General features: G+C 38.3%; 2 protein-coding genes across 2 annotated transcripts; both read left to right on the top strand.

Annotated features, from left to right (window-relative positions):
- Window positions 1-27: 27 nt before the first annotated feature.
- LOC128599278 (centrosome-associated protein 350) lies at window positions 28-1,927 on the top strand. The gene is made up of 6 exons (XM_053610792.1): window positions 28-496; window positions 583-711; window positions 809-1,051; window positions 1,138-1,278; window positions 1,420-1,545; window positions 1,662-1,927. Exons 1-6 carry the CDS (start codon window positions 131-133, stop codon window positions 1,815-1,817), a joined length of 1,161 nt encoding a protein of 386 aa, XP_053466767.1. The 5' UTR covers window positions 28-130; the 3' UTR covers window positions 1,818-1,927.
- A 781-nt stretch (window positions 1,928-2,708) lies between these two features.
- On the top strand, window positions 2,709-21,438 carry qsox2 (quiescin Q6 sulfhydryl oxidase 2). Its single transcript, XM_053610283.1, has 12 exons — window positions 2,709-3,166; window positions 5,430-5,530; window positions 5,695-5,743; window positions 5,853-5,958; window positions 8,162-8,252; window positions 13,139-13,284; window positions 13,509-13,652; window positions 14,482-14,611; window positions 14,701-14,823; window positions 18,055-18,205; window positions 18,436-18,624; window positions 18,733-21,438. The coding sequence occupies exons 1-12, from the start codon at window positions 2,914-2,916 to the stop codon at window positions 19,212-19,214; spliced, it is 1,965 nt and encodes a 654-aa protein (XP_053466258.1). The 5' UTR covers window positions 2,709-2,913; the 3' UTR covers window positions 19,215-21,438.
- Window positions 21,439-21,976: the final 538 nt, after the last annotated feature.

Here is a 21,976-nt window from a genome sequence, read left to right as displayed (position 1 = left end):
AAGCCAAGATCCTTTGTCCTCCTTTAACATTGGAGACAGGGTTCTTGTCTGCAACTCAAGACCAGGAGTTCTCAAATATAAGGGATACACTGATTTTGCTAGCGGCTTCTGGGCTGGCGTTGCACTTGATATGCCCAATGGAAACCACAATGGAACATTCAGAGGTGTGAAGTATTTTACATGTGAGAAGAGCTGCGGGGTTCTGGTCAGACCCGAAGACATTTCTCATCTGCATAGAGACCATTGTAATGATGCATGTACAGGCATGGATGAAGATACATTCTCAGATGAGGATCCCACCAATAACCAAGATGGGGAAAATGGGAATAAACCTTCCAGGAGGGGGCAAAGAAGGCAAAGTGGCAGACATAGCTCTCCTAGACACGGTTCATTAGCACCAAAACAGACATTCCAGCAGGAGCCATGTGAAAATGATGAAGCCACAGACAATAAGTTACCAACTTTTTCAACATCCAGTGAAAAAACACCATTAAAAGTGAGCCAAAGACACTAAAATACTTGCTTTCGTAATTTTATTTTGCAAAATGTGCTCCTTTGTGATCATTACACATTCTATTTTAGATTGATTGTACAAGCCAACTGGATGACTCTGAAGCTCTGATAGAGAGATTAACTGAGGAGATCTTTGCAGATGCTTTAAAGAATATACAGGGAATGGGGTCAACACATTATGGTAAACCAAAGGAAATTGTAAGCAACCAATTTTATGCTTCAGTAGAATTTAACGTTGGCCATACTTTTCCAGAATTACCACATTTATCTCAATGTTTTCTTTTTTGAACCTCAGAATTTTAAGAAAAAAGAAGCTGTCAATGTGATTAAAAAACCAGGTCTGATGGATAAGTGGCAACAGGTGTATCCAGCAAATCCACCACAAATACGGGTCAAACCTCATGAACACAGAATTGTGTACAGACTGGTTGATGACACGGTTGAGACAATCTGTGGCCAGGCAAATGGAAGTGCACTTGAGGCTTGTGAAACACCAAACTACTTAGTAGATGATGAAAGTCGCAAAACCTACAGGCAGGTGAGTCATGCCTACTTGATTTAAACTGTTGTCAATCTGTAGGACTCTCATATGTGTATTTTCCTTTCATTCTGTATTCATGTCAGGTCCTTTTCCAGTTAGCATCTGATATTCTGCACAAGATTTGTGCTGATATATTGGAAGTGAGTGGTCCTTTTCAGAAAACAATGCACAAATCAATGATCTCACTTCTACAGACAAGACAAATTTCAGTCAAACTTTTAAAGGTAAGCTCAGAAATAAAGGTTTAAGAGTGGTATTATCAATAAATCATTAAGATCATCAAGTTTGACGATATAACTGTTGGCACTAGAAATACAGCTGATGTAAATACACTGAATTGTGAAATATATCTACATTTAATCAAGAATGCAGTTAAAAGGGAAGCACAGAAAATTCTTAATTTGGAACACACTGATCAAGAAATGACAGAGATTCTGCAAACGCTGTGCAAATACTGGTATGCTAAGAGGGACAGAGTGGACTACATCCTGGTTTGTACAACAACTTTTAATTGAATATTGATATGAAGAATTAATATTATTTCTGTAGCCTATTATATACTGTCTTGATCAGTAATGCAGTAATGCACACATTGTATCTTTTGTAGATTCAAGAGCTTCACAATGAGGAGAAGGAGTGGGTGGATTACAGCAATGACCAGATCACTGTGAAAATGCGACTGGCCAATGAGATTTTCAGCCTGCTTCTGGACGACACTATATCAGTTCTTAACCACATATATAACAGACAAAAAATTATATAGATTTGGCATCCATATCATGTCTTTTGGAAGATTACACAAATTGTCACATTTTGACTTTTTGATTTAGGTAAATTCTGTGTATAATTTTAAAATAGAAACTAAATAAAGGGAATTGTTTATATATGTAAGTACATTAGTATGTTATTTTGTAATTTGATGTAGAAAATTACAGATTGTTACAATTTTAGTAGTGGGTAGTGGCTGGTACTGGCCACGTTACAGCTCCAGTGTCCCTGGTTTGCTCCAGAGCTCAGGGTACTGTCTTTGTAGAGTTTTGCATGTTCTCCAGTTTCTTCTCCAAAAAACATGACAGCTTATGGATTGGCTTCTCTACATTGCCACTAGGTGTGAATGAATTTGCAATGTGTGCTCATGGTGCCCTGCAATAGAGTGTCCTCCCATCCAGTGTGTGTCCCCACCTCATGCAAGGTGCTCATGAGATCCAACTCCACCCCAACCCTGGACAAAATAAAGTGTGGCACAGCAGGTATCCTTGCCTCCTCACAGCTCCAGTGTCCCCAGCTTAATTTTGAACTCAGGTTATAGCCTATTGTCTGTGTGGAGTTTCTGTTTATTTTATCCCCGTGTCCATGTGGATTTCCAGGCTCCTAAAACATGCCACTCAGTAAACTGGCTATGCTAAATTGCCTATAGGTGTGAACAAATGTATGAATGTGATCGTCCCTGATGCCCTGTATTCCCATCTCACATCCAGTGACCCTGGGAACCTGGGATAGTTTTCAGATTCAGCACAACCCTGGTCAAGTAAAGCCTTTAAAATATTTTACTACTTTTTGATCGTAATGTTTATGCAAAAAAAAAATTACAGCTTGTACTGCAAATATATTTAAGTTATTTTAAAGTATTCAACAATTGTGTCGTGCAGTACACACTGAGCAAGGATATTGAATTATTTATACCAGCTTTCCCGAAGATGCGCCAAACGAACGCAGGCGGGAGGCAGAGGCCCTGCGCAGAATCAACGCCATATTGATGCCCTCGAATACACCCTGGCTGTTTCCCACTAAGGTAGCTGCTTGCCTTGAACGTAGAAGAACAGCAGCTAATGTAGTGGCACTGCTCAGCCTCGGCTTAAATGTCTGTTTATTCATTTAGAATGGCAGTGCCATATTGCTTGCAAACTATTATTTTGATGGCCATACTTCAGCATGGCCAAGCTGGTCGGTTATACACTGAACAAGACCCGCTGGACATTTTAACCGGTGATACTCTGAAGCAAACCTTGTCCAACTCTTCCACAGCCTGGCTGGTTCAGTTTTACTCGTCGTGGTGCGGACACTGCATCCAGTATTCACCCACATGGAAGGCGCTAGCAGGAGACGTGAAAGGTAGGAGGGAGACCAGATAAGTTACAGATTGTCTAGCTGGAGCTCCGCTTGAGCTAAATGCTTAGCCATGGTTAAATTTCATTCCGCACGTAGCTTCCGCTAGTTTGCCTACGAAAAGTAAGGTAAAGCTAACGAGCTAGCTTCTAGTCAGACCATGAACTTACAAGGTAATACATGTTTATAATTCACAGACGGTAATCTGACACTAAAGAGCTAACTGTTCCTTATTCCTGTCTTAAACTGCGTATTTTCTGTTTTGTCGATGGCATGTTGAAGAAATGATTGCCGTGTCGTAGTGTCACAACAGCGTGGCTATTATTATTATTATTATTATTATTATTATTATTATTATTATTATCATCATCATCATCATCATTATTACTACTACTACTAATATTCAGCACCTGTGTGCACCTGTTCAGGTGATTAAGCCCCTGTTTGTACAGCTGTTCACACAGCTGCTGGGTTTTTGCTCTTTTCACTGATGTCCTGCTTATGATTATAATTCGTTCATTTGGTCAAGTTTATTAATCTTCGCTTCTTCTAAATTCAGGAATGCACTGAATTATTATCAGATGTCTGATCTGATATATTCAAAGTTATAGCGACTTTTTGAGTCCTGAACATGCCAGAGATAACATCTGTTACTCCAGAAACCAAGGTGAAACCTGGATTTGAAACTTGCCTTCCAGCCATGAATGACACGCCATTCAAAACTCACCCCTCCCTTTGTTTACCTGTTTAATTGACAGGCATTGAGCTGATTATTTGGATAACCGGTTCTGTAAGCAGCTTGGAGAAATCAGAAAGGAGAAAGTGTGCCATCAGACACCCTAAGTGCTGTCCCTGGATGAGAAATTGAATTAACAGTCTCATGCTCCATACAAATTAGACTGTCTAAAATGCAAAGTCAGACTGTACCATTTACCACGGCCACCCTCAGAAATCATCTCATGTGCAGCGGCGGGTCACGATGCTGTAAAGGTCTCTAGTTGAACACGTCAGCCCAAAAGTGGATTAATCTATTAGCACCATGTCTACAAGTTACTAAAAGTAGGCAATGTGTTGAGAGTGAAGGGTTTAAAGTTTGCTTCAGTGGTAGATTTGTACATAAGAGCTGCTTCTGTATTCAGAAAGACTTTCCTATGCTTATTCAGGGGTTCCTATTCACAATATACTCATACTGAATTTATAATCCCACTATCCACTGTCACCCAGAACCCAGAGGATGGGTTCTCTTTTGAGTCTGGTTCCTCTCAAGGTTTCTCTTCCTCACATCATCTCTGGGCCATTTTACTTCCCATTGCTGCCACTGGCTTCCTCATTAGGGATCTAAATCTACATCTGCATTTCTTTAAAGTTGTTGTTTTTTAAGTCACTGTCCGTTGTTAAAAGTGCTGTACGAATAAAATTAAAATCGATCCAAATTTGTCCTAATTCTTGCTTCTTTCCATAAGCAATTATTCTCTCATAGGACATTAAGACCCTAAACCCATGATTCACAAAACCACCACCTGACATCATATTTAAGAGACAGAGAGAGTTGAAATGTCAGTAAGAAGGAATAGTTTTTATATTTCAGGAGACTGATGGAACCCAAACATTTGTTCTGTTGAATGTATTGAGTCTGGTTTTGTTGGGACAAGCTGTCGGTCTGGTGGCTCATGAGTGGCTGCCTACCAGCTGTTCCCTTTACAATAGGGGTTGGAGGATCTCATTGTGCTGTGTTGACCCTGGCGTGCATTCCCCCACATGACTCAAAACAGACTGACCCCCTCCTGCAGGTGAAGAATAATTCAGCAGATCTGGGAAAGGGGGTTTCTCTCTGGGGTTGTTCCAGGAGACTCGTGGCGTCCTTTTCCCATTTGCTTCTTTTATGCTTTGATTTAATTGATTGTTTTCATATGGTAAGCTCTACATAGGCTCAGTATTGCTATCTGTGGTTACAGATGGTGCAGGAAATGGAATACGTATTTTATCATTTAGGACTTCAGCTATTCCCAAGCTGTCACAGTACAGCAAAACAAAATTTAAATAATAGTGTGTCTGGAATGCAAAACTCCAGCTATGGTAATTATATAATAACAGTGATAATTATATTATAATTGCATATGTGCACACAACACACATTATGATTAACTACGGGCTGTTAACAGGTGGAGATGTGGTGTGTACTTTGGCATGTGGAGGTGATAATTATATATAGCATACTTTGTCTACTGTTGTGTGAATTGGTCTAACTCTGTATTTCCTTTCACTACAGACTGGTCTCAGGCCATCCGTATTGGAGTTCTGGACTGTGCACATGAGAAGAATTTTGACATTTGCAAAGAATTCAGCATCCACTTCTATCCTACATTTCGGGTATACATCGTAATTTAATAATTAACCTTGATAAAGGATGTGTAAAATTTTTTTTTTTAATTGAAGCCACAAATCTGCGATAACATACACCCTTGTTGTAGTTAAGATCACTTCTTTCTTCCTGTCCTCACTGTATTAAGAATAAATAGTATTTTCTTCACCAGTACTTCAAAGCACATAGTACTACCTTTGACATTGGAAAGACGTATCGAGGTGAGCCTGATTCACACTTGCTAGTAATTCCAGATTTTTTACATTTAATTTATGTTAGGTTTATTTATTTCTTGTTGATTGAGCTCTGATTTGTTTTGCCTGCCGTTAGGAGCAGATCGAGAGATTCAGACAGTAAGACAGCTGATTGTAAACTTCATCCAAAACCACACGAGGCAAAACTGGCCTGCTGGCTGTCCTTCACTGGAACCTGCCAGGTCTGTTCACATGCACATGGGGCAAAAATAAAAAATACCTGGAGATTTAGAAATGTTTCTTCTGCTGGTGGAAAGCAGAGAAAGTGAGACACCAATTGAAATTTGCCATCTAGTAGAAGTTTTCAAATACCATTGAGCAAAACTACAGATGGCAAGTAATGTATGTACCTGAAAACTGGTACATATGACCAATGTTGTATAGCTTTTGTAAAACTTTGTATATTTATGCGTGTGAATTGTTCACATAATTGTCTGTGTAACCATTTGTGTATCTGATTAAAAGCTGTGAAATCTGCTAGAACAAAGCATTCCTCTTCAGCAGGTTGCAGTGTTGACTTGTGAAATCTCGACACGCATACAGTCAGCGACTGGCAGCTAACGTGAGATGATTCTGTGTTTCTCTGTATTCAGACTCATCCGACACAAAATACAGAAAGCACAGATCTCTATCACGGAGCACAGTTCTGCCGTGTATTTTAGCTATCTAGCTAGTGTTTGTGGACAGTTTCGTGTCTGTCAGTCATAGAAGCCTTTAGGAAATTTACCTGTGGTCTGCTGTACACAACACGCTTTGAGATTACAGAAGAGCAACCCATTTCCCATCAACCCAAGATTATATTTCAGCTAGCTATCCAACGACTAAGGGTCTAGTTTGTTCTGTACATTAAAGACAAGAAAAGACAAGTTCTTGAAGGTGAAAGGGTGTGCTCAGGTACTCCGTAATTGAGAATACTTGGGCAAAATCCCACACAGCATACTACTGTACAATTAGTATGTTAGTATACCGTATATGTATTATATATTTTTTTAGGCGTAATATTTAGCATGTAGTATGCAGTTTGAGGTGCAACGCAATCGGGTGTACACTACAAAAATGTACTTCCTTAAGATCAGCTATAACATCGGCTTAAGGTGTGTCTGGGGAGCAACGCTAAGCGAGTCCTAATATGTAGGTGCTTCTGTGTTCTGTGACCGGTTCACACGTGTTGGACGTGAATAGCTATAATCTGTATCAGGTACTTATTGCAGCCTTGTTTTTTCCATGCTTAATAGCCAAGTTAACTAGATGTCACAACTATGCATTAACAAAAGCCTTAACATTAGTTAGCTGAATTATATAACTTGGTTTCAAGGTGTCTGACAGCCAGTTGAAACAGAAACTGGAGCAGATAATTTGGCATTGCGGAACGTTGGTGTTCAGTTGCTTTGCATTCAGCGACCATATGGTAAACCTGAGGCAGGCGCTGTAAGGAAGAGGAATAAGGAGTAATTAACGAAGACAAGCTAAATGAAGTGTGTTAGGAGGAAAAAAGCTCCTCCAGTTGTTTGGAATTGGTTTGTTTTAAATATGTTGCAGATCTATAAAAATGAGATTAGCCTACAGGAAAAAAAAAAGAAGTCAAAGAAGCATCTACATGTTTACTCATCAAGAATTTCAACTTCTGTGAATATAGGAAATCGAACTACCTTTCACAGCTCCACCTTTTCTCCTGGTCACTTGCATTGGATGGCCTACATTTGCATATTGAAACATAATCGATATATTACAATATAGTACATATTTATGATTTATTGTACCATAACGCTTTCCTTTCATGTGTCATGACTACTAACACAGAATTGTCATTTTCAGCTCCTCTTGGAAAAACATTTTTAAAAGAATGTGGCAATTTTCATAATTTAACGGTCTCTGCACATAAATTAATTCACACTAAGGGATTAAATCTTTAAAAAAAAAAAAAATCCCACACAGTTTATAAAAGACTTTAGGAGACTTTAAGAAGTCTGACACTTATCGGGTTTGTGGAGTCTAACATAAAAACTTTTTTTTTTTTTTTTTATTGCGGCTTTCATTACTGTGCAAATGGGGAAAAAAGTCTGTTATACTAACGTTTGTAAAAGTGCGGAGTAGTGTTTAAGTTTAGAGTGGATTTAAATTCAAGTCATGTTTTGATCACAATTCTATTAAAATGTTTATATAGTGATATATAATGTACAATCCTGAATTATGGAAATATTATTAAATAACGTCTAGCTCAATAGCCCACTGTTAGCATCTGTGCATGACTATTGCTGACTTGCTCTTTGATAGTTCGGGCGTACTGCATCTCCTGTCTCTGCAGTGTTAATATTTAGCCCATTATAAGTTATTCAGTAATGAGGGGACTGTCATCCACTGTTGTTGTTTTGCTGCCTTTTATAGGACTGAGAACATTCAGTCTTTGATTGGATTGAAATCAGATCGCTACACTGCGGTTATCATAGAGGATGAAGAATCGTACATTGGAAGAGAGGTATGTGCAGTGACACCAGTCAGTTTTTCTTACCATCAGATGATGAAACACAATTGCAACTATAGATGGTATACTGTAGCCTGAGCTGAAAATAAAATTTAAAAAACAATGCCAGTGAACCCTCAAGCCCTTCTATGCTGGCCTACAAATTGTAAAGAATGAATAAATAAATAAATAAATAAATAGGCACAGCAAATATATTGTTATTCATTTATTGTCTTCCTCACTAATATATCACCGAGTAGAGCATGAATTAAAACTCCTCCTGTCACAACCTCCAGACTTCCTCAATAATGGTAGTTTAATTAAATGGTAATATAACTTAAGATGGTCGTTCTCGTCAGCGAATCAGATTGTTTTATGTAATCGTGCATCTGTAATGATGAGTGTCATCAATCAGGTATGTGGTTGTTTCATCACCAAAGGTTCCCTTCACTGAAACGAAGGGGCTCTAAACATGTTCCAGAATGACGATGCGAAAAAATTAAGCGACCTCACATGGGGTCACAAGCCCTAATTTGGGAACTAATCTGTCCTGCTGGTGTTTAAATGGATCCTCATCCCAACCCCATATGAATCTCTGAGGTATCTGTTCAAAGATGCTCATATAATAGCACTGTGGACCTTTTATGTTTCACTAACATAGAATCACTGTATTGTGTTTCACTGACAAAGAATCTGCCACAAATGTAATGGGCGGAGATTTGATTTGAACATTGGTGGGGTTGAATTGAAGTGTGAATGGGTATGCTACTTGATATATATATATATATATTTTTTAAATAAAAAAAAAAATACATTGGGGGAAAAAGTCAGCTTTGTTATATTCAGTGTCATAACATAATTTCCCTCTGCTTATCTATCTTTCTATCTATCCAGCCATCCATCTACTGTATCTGTCTAATCTATCGATCATCCTCAATCATTTATAATCAAATGATTTTCATTAAAACAAATTTCCACAGGGCATAATAACAGTCGAAATGAATGCATGCTGTAAATGATTACATTTATATATTTTGTTTATTGTTATGATTTTAGTATAACACAAGGCTAACTTGTTATATTGATAGTTGTGGCTAAATTGCAATGAATTAGCTAGTTAGCTACAATATATGTGGAGTGTCGTTAGCTAGATTACACTATATTATCCTACCTCCGTCTGAGTACATTTTTTATTTTATTTTTTTTACTGTCCCTCTCTGGCCAGCAATGCAAAATAGTCTGCTGGGCAGCGCTTCTGTTCATCTTCAAAGCTACCTGTGCTCTCCCAGTCAAACGGCAGTAATCACGTGTTGCGCTCTGTTACCAACTTGTGCAACAGAAGGAGGCTCTTACTAATTTTATCTGATTTATTACTGCAAACTAACAACTGATTCGGAACACCAATAATGTTACAAAGTAAATTACTTCTACATAGATTTCAGATGATCGCCCCTGGTGAGGATGATGGTGGTGGTGATTATGATCATGATGATGGTCATAGGGTTGGGATGTGGTTCTATTTGCATGACTAGTGCAGTTCATTATACAGTATATGTGCTTTTGAGTCATACAACTACAGTCAGACTTTAAATATCTGTTTGATGGGTGGAGATTATTATATAAGGGGAGCAAGGAACCTCTATTGCGAGGGTTCTCAGGCTCAGGTTGGGATTTGGCATCACTGCAACCTACCTAAATGAATGGATGACTCAGGTTTTTTGGGGTGGTGTTTGCAGAAAGCAAAATGTGGTACTCAGTAATGTATTTCATATATAAAAGACAAACAAGATGACTCAGACATTTATTACAAGATCCATATTATCTACTTGGTAGGAGACTGTTGGTCATTGGACTAGAGCATCATCTTGTTTGCACCTCTTAAATGACTTTCAGTTCTGTCCATCAGCCCCTGCAGCGCCACAAGCTTCTCTTTCACTGTAGCTGGAAAGGAAGTGTGATGCATTTATTACAGCATACTTTTTTTGTGTGTGTGTGTTCATAACCACATGATTTAGGGTGTGGACAGAGCCAGGGGATATGATGGATACTGTAGCTGGTGCTGATAAAAATGGGCATCATTTATCAAGCTGGATACAAACAGATTTATTGATAAATCGATCATAGGAACACTTGTACGGAATTTTCGTATTTATAAAAATCCTGTAATTCCAGAAAATTGTTTTTCTTACGCAAACAATCTCTCACACAACCTTACTAAAAGATTAATAAATGAGGTCCAATATTTGTACATAGTCAGTCAATAGGCAGTGTATACTATGCAAGTGTTTTCATACTCAATCTTTATCATATTTCTAGGCACCGACTGTATGTGGTGTGTTATGTTTTAGGAATTTTGAAATTCCTAGTATTGATAAACCTGGCTTCAGTTTTCACATGGTGAACAAGGCCCACCTATGTTTCAGGCTAATAGATTTAACTCTCTTGTCTCGATCATGGCTTCACATCTCTTGGTACTTACTTGGCCATTCCATTCACTGTCTGACTTTCTTTTCTTTCTGTCTTTCTTTTCAAGAGGCTGTAGCTTGGGTCTAATTCATTAGCAAAAGTCTCATATTTTCAAAAATTGTAAACGGCTGCATGTCCTTGACTACCACATTTGACAAAAGCCTTATCAAGCACAGCTGTGCATCAAGACTAAGAAGACTAAGGGGAAAAAATTATCCAGACAGAGTCTCATGTGGACGTACAGAAAAAACCATGGCCAGTGTGAACATTACTTTATAGTTACCAGTTTATCAGTGGTAGGGGATTCAGGTATTTATGTATATATGACAGTGTTACTCAAAGTTACTCAAAAAAAGGAATCCACTACAGATTACTAATTACTACATTAAAATTGTAATTTGATTACATTACCGATGATGTAAAATGTAATCATGTAAAATGTAATCAGATTACTAATTACTTTACTTTCAAGTTACTTTCAGAGCCTATAAAATACACTACAAAATTTATCATAAAATTTGCCTGGAGTGTTGTCACTGTTTGTAGAACTACCACACCGATAAAATATAAAACTTTTCTAACTAGCTATCACTGTATGGGTTTAGCTGCTACAGTGCTATGCAAAGTACATTATTTTTCCTTATGCTCTGCTCATATCATGTTCACATAAACTTGAACTCACCTTTCCTGCTCAGCATGGGATGTTACTGTTTCAGTTCCAACCCCTTTACTGGTTTAAAAAAAAAAACAGTATCGCTGTATATCCATTTTTCCTCTCACTGACTGTGTGAGTTAGCATTTGGCTGAATTGAGAGCTGTCAGCTAATAAGACGCAAGTATTTCCACATATTTTCCTGTAAACCCTGTCTGATTGGTCTCGCTTCCGTTTACTGAAGATATAAAATTACAACACTGCCGTCTTATTTTACAGATGTTCAGTTATGTAGTGACAAACCGCTCCAAGTGGATAATTATTTGGGGCTAGAGAAAAAAATCTTAGCGGCTACAGTCCTGAATGCCCAGGCCAAGTTATGGTTTCATTACAATAAATTTGTAATGCAAATAACGTAATTTTATTGACATCAGTGACTGTAAACAAATTACAGAAATTTAAAATGTAATGCGTTACATTGCTGAGTTATCATAAAATGTAATTAGAATACAGTAACACGTCACTTTGTAACGCGTTATACCCAACTCTGATATATGATTTTTATGAATTGGACTGCTGCCTCATGATTGGCTGACTTGATAATTGCATGAATTATGCCTTATAAGCCAATTATGTAGCTGCAGCACAGTGAATAATATCATGCAGATACAGGTCAGTACCTTCAGTTATGTTCACATCAAACATCAGAATGGGGGGGAAATGTTACCTTAGTAACTCATGACTGTGGCATGGTTCATTGTAGGCTGGTTTGAGTATTTGCAAAACTTTTGGGATGTAGTAGAATGGGAGATCCACAGCATATGCAGCTGTATATACACTCACTGGCCACTTTATTAGGAATACCATGATAATACTGGGCAGGACACCCTCACATGCTAAATGTGCTCTAATGGATTCGCATCTGGTAACTGGGGAGGCCCAGATGTGGCCATACCACCACCCCTGCCAGCCTGACCTGGTGACACAAGACCAGTTGCGTCCATGGACTCATGCTTTAGATGGCAAATTCTGATCATACTATCTGCATGTCGCAGCAGAAGACATTTTTTCCAGTCTTCAAACGTGCAATTTCAGAGATGCTGTGCCAACTGTAGCCTCAGATTCTTGTTTCTGGCTGACAAGAATGGAAGCCAATGTGGTCTTCTGCCGTTGCCATGGCTCATCTGCCTCAATGTTTGATGTATTGTACTTTCTGGGGAGCTTTTCTGGTCACCATGATTGTGAAGAGTGGTATTTGAGTTACTCCAGGGGTAGGGGTATGCAAATAGATTACTATAAACGGCATAAGACTGTAGAATAGTGTGCTTAATCATAATCAATCCATCCACCCATCCTCCTATTTATAAAATGCATCTATCCCTTCTTCCCACAGAAACACTGGAATTGATATGCAATTTTATCACCTTTAATTATTTTAGGAGTTAGTGGATGGGCCATCCAATACTGAACTTTTGTGTTCACTATCAGCAAGTTGTTTACAGAGAACTCACAGGTTTGAACTAGCCTGATTTAACATTGAAAATCAGCCATCTGGTTGTTGTGCAATGTCTGTGGTCATGTGGAATGTTTTTTGTTAGTGACTATTTGGGCACATGTTCTGATTTTATATATATATGTATGGCTCAGTAAGGCCATACAGTGTGACCTACACAGTTTTAACTATTGCAGTTGCATTGAAGGCCTAGACTTCAATTTCATACCCCAATTCTTCATATCTACTCTTCTAGATATAGTGCAAAAATATTGTTTTCCCTTTGTATAGGTAATATTGGACCTTATGCCATATGAAGGTGTGGTAGTGAAGAGGGTCCTCAATTCAGAAAAGGTCCTTCTGGAAAAGCTTGGCATCACCACTGCCCCTACTGCCTACCTCTTCTACCCCAATGGGACACATGCAGGCATGGATGTGTAAGTCATTCACCTGCCTCCAGACTAAGTGTCCAGCTTTCCTGTAGTGGTCTGTGCGTTACATGCAGTAAGCTAGCATTAATGTAACTGTAGAAAGTAGCAGTGTGTGTAGTAAGTAAATATCAAATTACTAAGATGAACTGAATAATAAGTGATACTTTGATTTAATACAGTAAGAATTATACATTACTCCTGTCAACTCAAATTTCTCCTTATGGTCACAGGCAGAAGAAAATACGTTTTTTCTTTTCCTCCTTCCTCAAACTACTACCTGGAGTTCACCGGAAACATTCCCCCTCAGTCCAGCAGCCTGAACTGGCAGCTTTTAAAGACCAGAGCACAAGTGAGCTGTACAGAGACTTTGACAAGTAAGTTTGGTTCTCTACATAAATGCTGGGGGGGGGGGCGGCCTGAATGTACAGAGATGTATATGTTTATTCGCTTCACTTCAAGTTCTAAACCGATGTATCTCACACCATGCTGCTAGTCAAAAGTGGTAAAGTGAACTGCAGCTAAGAAACAAAACATGATCACTTTAAATTAATGAGTCTTATTTATAGGCATGAACTAATCATCGATCATTCATGTTCGGGTCTTAGGCTTATTACTTACTTTGAGAACTGAGTTTCAAAGGTACGCTACATTCAATTCCCAGGTGACACATATATGCTAAAGTCACAAAAGAGGTCCCCTTAAGAGTACCACCCAAGTGACAAGACATGACAAGAAATTGTAGTCTTAGCATGTCATGCAAAACTATAATAAATACTGTTTCAGAGTTGTGGCACCATGTTGACCATCATTAAATGGCCTCTTCCTGTGAAAACAACCATGTTGTATGATAAACTACCAGACACTTGAGCAACTTAACAAAAACTCTCACTTGTGAGTTTATTATTCACCTAGACCAGTGGTTCTTAACCTTTTTACAAGTGCGACCCACTTTAAGAATGACATTGTTTTGTGACCGCTGACCTAGACACTCCTGTGTATGGTGATTAGGGCATTGAACAAAACCTTCTGTCCTAGATTAAGTAGAATAGTTGTTACAGATTACATTTTGAACTAATAGATATTTCAAATTCATTGTTTAATTTAAAAGATAGTCAGTTAAACAGTTGAAATAAGCTCAGAACTGTGAGCTGGATCCTAACTCAGTATTATCAATAACTGAATTGTTTGGGGTTTTTCTTTTAGGTCTAAAGTGTACATGGTAGACCTGGAGTCTGGCTTACATTACCTATTGAGAGTGGAGCTGGCAACTCACAAGACCTTAGAGGGAGTGGAGCTGAAAACCTTTAAAGACTTTGTCACAGTAGTGGCTAAGGTAGGACACATTAACATACAACCTTGTAATTATTGTCCATTGTGAGCTCTACTGACATGACTCCCAACATCTTGTGCCTCTGATCTTAGCTGTTTCCTGGACGCCAATCTGTGGTTAAACTTCTAGAGACACTACTGGAATGGCTGGTCAGTTTACCACTGGAGAAAATTCCTTATGAAGCCATTTTGGACCTGGCCAACAACAAGATGAGGGTGAGACTCAACACTGGCACACTTTTACCCCACCAACATGAACTCGGATTTGAAAAATAAAAAAATAGAATAGCACAGAGTTTTTAGTCCAGTGTGAGTTCAGTTTCTGCCCAACAATTATTACTGAATCTTTAGCTGCCTACACAATGCATTACTGATTATTAAAACAAAAACCTAGTTATGATTTAGGCCATTTTCATGCTTAGCCCATATATTTGAGGCTGTACCCAGGATCAATTCTGGGCCAGTATTTATGTCTTCACAAAGATTTTTGGATTGCTTACTATTTGATTTTTGATTGGTTTGACACTGCAAATAATTAAAGGCAAAAAAACAACAACCAGAAAATAAACTGTTGCCATGTTTACATAAAAATGACAAAAATCACTTGAATACAGACCTTGCTCTAAAATACCAGCATTTATTTCAATTTATTTTGTTAGCTTGTCCAAATACTTAGAATACTTGGCATTCCTGCAGTGCTACAGCTCAGCTTGTGCCTCACGGCTCAGTTTAATAGCTCACAACTACAAAAAATTGCTTTCTGCAACCCAAAATACACTCCTCCATTTGGGTTGATTTAGGGCAAAATAATTTTCTCACTGCAGTTAGACCATGCTAAAGTTGACTCGGAGACAGACCAAGATCACCTAGATTAGACGCTCTCAGAATGGTTGTTTTGGTCCGCATACAAGTGTTATTGGTGTGTTCTCACCTATCCAGACGAACAACACCAAGGGGAAATCGTCACCTTGATTCAACCAGACTAAATGCTGCATATATGAAAGCTTCCTAAGTTGAGGCTGTTTTCTTATATACAGTGTGGGAAATAAGTATTGAACACGTCAAAAAAAAATTTTCAGTAAATATATTTCCAATGAGGCTATTCACATGAAATTTTCACCAGACATCAGTATTAACTCAAGAAATCCACAAATATAAAGAATTCACAACATTTAAGTCCATAAATGAAGTTATGTGTAATAAAGTGGAATGACACGGGGGGAAAAAAGTATTGAACACGCTAAGAAAAGGCAGTTCTCCAAGGCAAGGTAAGGCAAAGAACAAGCTGAAATCCATAAGTAATTATACCTCCTAACTGTGCAAATTAACATCAGCTGGGTTAGATTGATGGTCTATAAAAAGGCTTTTCGTTACCAAGCACATCACCCTAAAAACACTATACCAACATTGATGTCTGGAGGTGGAAGCATCATGGTGTGGGGCTGTTTTTCATCGTGTGGTACTGGCAGACTTCATATAATTGAAGAAACGATGATTTTAATCCACCTGACTTTAATCCAATTGAGCAAGATTTAAAGACAGTGTTTAGCCAAAATATGGGCCAAAATCACATCTGAATACTGAAGCCGATTCATTTCTTCACACAGGAAGTGTCTTGAAGCTGTCATTATGAACAAAGACTTCACCACTAAGTATTAAATAAATTTCAGTTAGCGTGTTCAATAATTTTTTCCTGTGTCATTCCACTTTATTACACATAACTTCATTTATGGACTTTAATGTTTTTAATGATTTCTTTATATGTGTGGAGTTAATACCAAACTCTGGTGAAAATTTGATGTGAATAGCCTCATTGGAAATATATTTACTGAAAACAAAAATGTTGACTCGTTCAATACTTATTTCCCCCACTGTGTATATATAGCCCAATGCATAAAATCATGCAGATACAGACAGGTCAAGAGCTATAGTTAATGTTCACATGAAACATCAGAATGGTGATGGAGAATGATCTCTGTGGCATTAACTGAGGCGTGCTTGTTGGTGCCAGATGGGCTGGATTGAGTATTTCATAAACTGCTGAATTCCTGGGATTTTCACACACAACAGTCTACACAGAATAGTGCAAAAACCATCCTGTGAGTGGAGGGTCTGCAGGCTGAAATGCTTTGTTGTTAAGAGAGGTCAGAGAAAAATGGCCATATTGGTTCAAGCTACCAGGAAGGATATAGTAACTCAAATAAGCACTTACAAACTTGGTGAGCAGAAAAGCATCTCAGAATGCACAAAACACAAACCTTGAGGTGGATGGGCAACAACAGCAGAAGACCACATTGGGTTCCACTCCTGTCAGCCAAAAACTTTGGTTTGAGAACACATAGCAAGGGATCTGAGACCATTCCTCCATACAGAATCTCTCCAGATCCTTCACATTTCGAGGTCCACGCTGGTGGACTCCTTCAGTTCACCACACAGGTTTTCTATTGGTTTCAAGTCAGGGGACTGGGATGGCCATGGCAGGACATTGATTTTGTGGCCAGTAAACCATTTTTGTGTTGATTTTGATGCATGTTTTGGATCATTGTCCTGCTGGAAGATCCAACCATGGCCAATTTTAAGCTTTCTGGCAGATGCAGTCAGGTTTTCATTTAATATCCATTATATTTGATAGGATATATGCCATCATTGACTAACAAAATGTCCATGTTCTGCTCTGGCAGATGGAAAGCATAGCTGTGCTTGTTGTGGCACTGCTGTGGATTGGGGATGGATGTAGAATCTCCTCAAACATGTCAGAAAGTGAGGAAGTTTGCACGTCATCATTTGTACGCACCCGTTGGAACGCATTGCTCTGTGCTGCGCGTCGATCCTTCAGCAGAGGCATTCATCACCTCCAGCTCTTTCATCATTTCCCGTGCACCCTGTTTTTCTCTGTGTCAAAGTAATGTTCTTTAATTCGCCGCTCTAGTAATGTTGCGATGGAGTGTGAGTGAAATCTGAGCGCTGAGCAGTGAGGGGCGGGGCATTTTTGGCCTTTTTTCTCTTTTGGCCAAAATTTTGTTGCATCCCTAATACATACATGTGATGTATTTATGCATGTATGTATGTATGTATGTATGTATACATATAGCAGATCGAATTCTTTGTCCAGCATTATCAAACTACAATCAAGAATTAAGTAATTAACTATTCATTAATTAACTGTGACACATGGTGTTCTCTACACTTCACTTAAAGCAAACCCCAGACCACTGTTTGAGGAGTAGCAGAGATTGGTCTCCTGGACTGCATCCGGGTTAAAAACAGCTTTCATACACTACCAAACATAGCATACCATCAGCGCAGAAAAAACTTGGCTTTGGGGAAAATGTGTGAAAACGGCCTTATGTTTCAGAAATGACCTGCACCAGAAATGTAGTCTGCAGAAATTTTGCTAAACGATTATAACATGTTTGGTATTTGTTGCACTGTGCTGTTTTGTGCCAGATCTCCGGACTGCACCTGACTGAGCGTGTGCAATGGCTAGGCTGCCAGGGCAGCAGTGTGGCACTCCGAGGATACCCCTGCTCCCTTTGGACCCTCTTCCACGTGCTCACTGTGCAGGCTGCCAGCCGGCCAGACGCGCTTGCCAACACCGGTATGAAGAGCCAAGCGCTTTCAGCTTTCTTCAATTAAGTGGCTGAAAAGCCTTTATTTGATATTAAGTACTCAGGTGAAGCATATGGGTTGTAAATGAACAGTTTCCTTTTTTAAGATTGAATCTAGTTAATTTTTTATGGATGGATCTGCTTGAGATGTTTATATGAATTTGTGTTCTGGTTATGTTCCTACTGAGATTTTCCTGCTTTGTAACTTTGACTCTCTCAGCACTGGAGGATGATCCATTGGCTGTGCTACAAACAATGAGACTGTACATTGGCATGTTCTTCGGCTGCCGTGAGTGTGGAAAACACTTTGAGGAGATGGCACAGGAATCCATGAGCCAGGTGAAGTCCCTGGATGAAGCAGTGCTCTGGTTATGGAGGAAACATAACCAGGTTAATGCCAGACTAGCAGGTAAGCTGCAGACATGGAATATGGATTGGTGGATTTGCAATGCTAAGTTTCTAAGAATTGTCATATTGTTGTTCAATAATACAAGGCAATTGTTTTCATTCTATATAGGGTCAATGAGTGAAGACCCCATGTTTCCAAAAACACAATGGCCCACTCCTGACCTCTGTCCAACATGCCATGAAGAACAAGATGGGCTACATGTGTGGAATGAAGATATGGTCCTTGCTTTCCTCAAAAAACATTATAGTGCTGCCAATATCTCCCCCAAGTACACCAGTGATATCCATCCAGAAGCAGGTGCAGTTGCAGCTAACAAAGCCATATCAACCCTATCTAGTGTTATAATTAAAGGGTTGAAGCCATCTCCTGAAGGTGTTCCAAAACACATGAAGCAAACTGATGAAAGTGGAACTGGAGGCATCCAAAAGGAGCCTAATCTCCCATTCTTGGGTCTGGGCTTCTCTGGTGTGGACATGAGTCTGTGTGTGCTGTTGTACGCATTCTCTTGTGTCTTTCTCATGCTCATGTTCTTCTTCTTCCGTGTTCGCTCCAAAAGGTGGAAAATCAAAAACCACAGACTGCATGTATAGCAGACAAATGCCACGTTCAGAAACTCTTGGGAGAGACCTCAGTGTAATATAGGAAGCTCCTGCTAGGGGGTTGAAGGATTTTTTAATAATTATTTTTTTTTTAATTTATTTGGTTATTGTATTTTTTTGCTGTGTTGAGACTAATGTCCTAATGGCGAGGCTGATTTATGAATTTCATAGAAATTAAGATCATGTATCTGACCTACTTGTAAGGTTAAACTCTAAGTGGCTGTTTTTGTCACTCCTAATACAAGCAGAGGTGATGTTTTAAAAGGTCAAAACTGTTTTACAAATATTTTAATCAAAAGAGTACCGAGGTCTAAGAAGTCTATTTTTATGGAAATAGTATGTATAACAGTTATTTATAGACATTATGATTAAGCAGAGTATGCCCTTAAATGCAAATTGTTGAATTGTTTACCCCATCATTGAGGGTTAGCAGCGAAGCTGACACCCTTTAAATCACTGCCTTCTAATGACCTGCATTTAAACTGGATAGAAATGACCGATGTTTTGTTGCGTTTAACTCTTAGATGTGTTTTATAAGGTAGTCTGTACTGTGAACCTTTGGCCTCTTTGTTAATGGTCTTTATAGGACCTCATCATTAATTCAGTTCACATAGTGTTCTGTGATGGGATTCTGAGTTGCGTGCCAGTGCACTGGACCATTTACTGAACTTTTTTACCTTGTAGCTTGTTATATTAGTCATGTATTGTACATCAGTGCATTGAGCAGCATTTCCTCAGGCTCACATGATTGTAGCCTTTTTTTTATGCAGTTCAGTACTGCTGATTTTTATTTCTGTGCCCAAAATTCCATCTAGTGCTCTAAAACCAAAACAGTGCGATGTTGAACCTATTTTACTAGCTCAGTTAGTCAGCTACTGTGAAATTATGTTGTGGTATCTCACTGAAAGCATGCTTAAATTATTGATATGGAAATTGACTGTCTTAATGCATCTACTATGATGATAAGCAATTCCTATTATATTCCTATCTTGACTGTTGAATCAGGACTATTTCAGCTGGATTTTTTTAATCATTGGAAGAATATTGTGAATTGAGTACATAACAAAAGATTATCACAGCTTTAATATCAGATCATATGTTTTAATTTTGTGTTTAGAAGCTTCAGGATCTAAAGCCATTTTATCAGGTAACCTGAAGTCTTTAATAGCCATGTGCACTACAGACAGTGTTTTTTGTCAGGATGATCTTTGTGTAGGAATTGTGTGTAAATACAGGAACATTTTAGTTTCACTCATGTTTCCATTTTCAGCATTGATGAGCTTTCCCATTTATTTAACTGCATTAAATGTGAACTGTTTTTAAACCTGTTAAAGCAGTTATGTAATTCGGTGTGCTTGTTTTGATGAATTAGCCTTATTAAATGACTGCTTCTGTGTCAGGAGAGTACGTAAACAAACCTCTCCCATGTTCATAGGTACACAGAAAAGTGGCCTTTTCAGCTGCTACAAAATTACAATGTTTTATTTTCTGTAGTTTTAAGTATGGAGTATTTTTACGTGAAGAGTATTTTTGGAGTTGTCATGTATACATTGTTGTGTAGTTGCAGTTGTGGAATTGCAGAATTTTTTTATGATATTGTAATTTGTTTGAAAAATAAAATGTGTTTATTGGCACCATTCATGAATTTCTGATTTATTACTGAGATGTTTGGATTTCTCATATAAATGCTACAGTTGAGTTTAACCTTCGTGTCCCTTCTTGTCAACTCTAAACATCACCATGAGATTACTGTGGACGGTGCCACACGCACACCTTAAAGATGGTTTTAGATGTTCTTTCTTGCATAGCCTAAAGACTGCAATTGCTAAAAACAGTTCACACTTAAGCCTCCAACACTGAACAGCTGAAAACTTCAGTTTGATACTATAAAGTTACAACTCTAATGATTTACATACATAAAGTTCCTTTCAGCACAATTATCACTATTTGGTTCTGTAGAATACAGTTACATAAGAGAAATTATTTATCATCACACTATTTGGTGTCACCCAGATGAGCGTGGGTAGAGTCTAAGGTTTCATCCTCTTGTCATCTCTGGGAGTTTTCCTGTGCCACTGTCACCTCAGTCTTGCTTGTTGGGGATAAATGTACAATTTTTATTTAAATTTTATATTCAGATTTCTGTAAAGCTGCTGTGTGACAATGTCCATTTGTAAAAGCACTATATACATAAAATTTAATTGAACTGAATACATTTTAATTTAAGCAATTTATGTATTTTACACCATGCATAATTATTAGGCAAGTCAGTATTATGATCTGATCGTTATTTCTATGCATATGACCCAACGCTTAACCATATAAACCTGAATGCTAACAGGGTATAATTTATTTTCAGGAGAAGTTAAATTATTTAATAAGGGAGGGTGTGACTTAAGGTGATTAACACCCTATATAAGTTGTGCATAATTATTAGGCAGCTTCTCTAATTCAGGAAAATTGGCCAAAAAGAGATTTAACTTACTGAAACTTCAAAAAATGTAAAATGCCTATCAGAGCATGTAGAAAACTGAAGATTGCAAAATTATCGAGGCGTGACAGTCAAGCGCTTTGTTATGGATACTCAACAGGCTCGCGGGGGAAAAAAAAAACAAAAACGTGTGGAGACGAAAAGGCATTAGTTGACTGCAAATGACTTAAGAAGAATAAAAACGTGAGATTACCCAGAACCCATTAATCTCCAGTGCCACAATATTACAGAACTGAAACCTTCTGAAAAGTTTCCAGAAATA

Source organism: Ictalurus furcatus, chromosome 22 (genome assembly GCF_023375685.1).
Source record: "Ictalurus furcatus strain D&B chromosome 22, Billie_1.0, whole genome shotgun sequence".
NCBI classification, from domain to species: Eukaryota; Metazoa; Chordata; class Actinopteri; order Siluriformes; family Ictaluridae; genus Ictalurus; species Ictalurus furcatus.
The sequence above is the reverse complement of the archived record's forward strand: the minus strand, read 5'-3'. Positions and strand labels throughout refer to the sequence as shown.

What these genes read in the sequence shown, in the direction of transcription:
- LOC128599278 (XM_053610792.1), top strand. Translation starts at nt 131, where the DNA reads ATGCCCAATGGAAACCACAATGGAACATTCAGAGGTGTGAAGTATTTT. An exon ending in ATGGTAAACCAAAGGAAATT is followed by an intron (nt 712 to 808) that starts GTAAGCAACCAA and finishes TTTGAACCTCAG; the next exon opens with AATTTTAAGAAAAAAGAAGC. An exon ending in GTCGCAAAACCTACAGGCAG is followed by an intron (nt 1,052 to 1,137) that starts GTGAGTCATGCC and finishes TATTCATGTCAG; the next exon opens with GTCCTTTTCCAGTTAGCATC.
- qsox2 (XM_053610283.1), top strand. Translation starts at nt 2,914, where the DNA reads ATGTCTGTTTATTCATTTAGAATGGCAGTGCCATATTGCTTGCAAACT. An exon ending in ACACATGCAGGCATGGATGT is followed by an intron (nt 13,285 to 13,508) that starts GTAAGTCATTCA and finishes TTATGGTCACAG; the next exon opens with GCAGAAGAAAATACGTTTTT. An exon ending in CTGTACAGAGACTTTGACAA is followed by an intron (nt 13,653 to 14,481) that starts GTAAGTTTGGTT and finishes TTTTTCTTTTAG; the next exon opens with GTCTAAAGTGTACATGGTAG.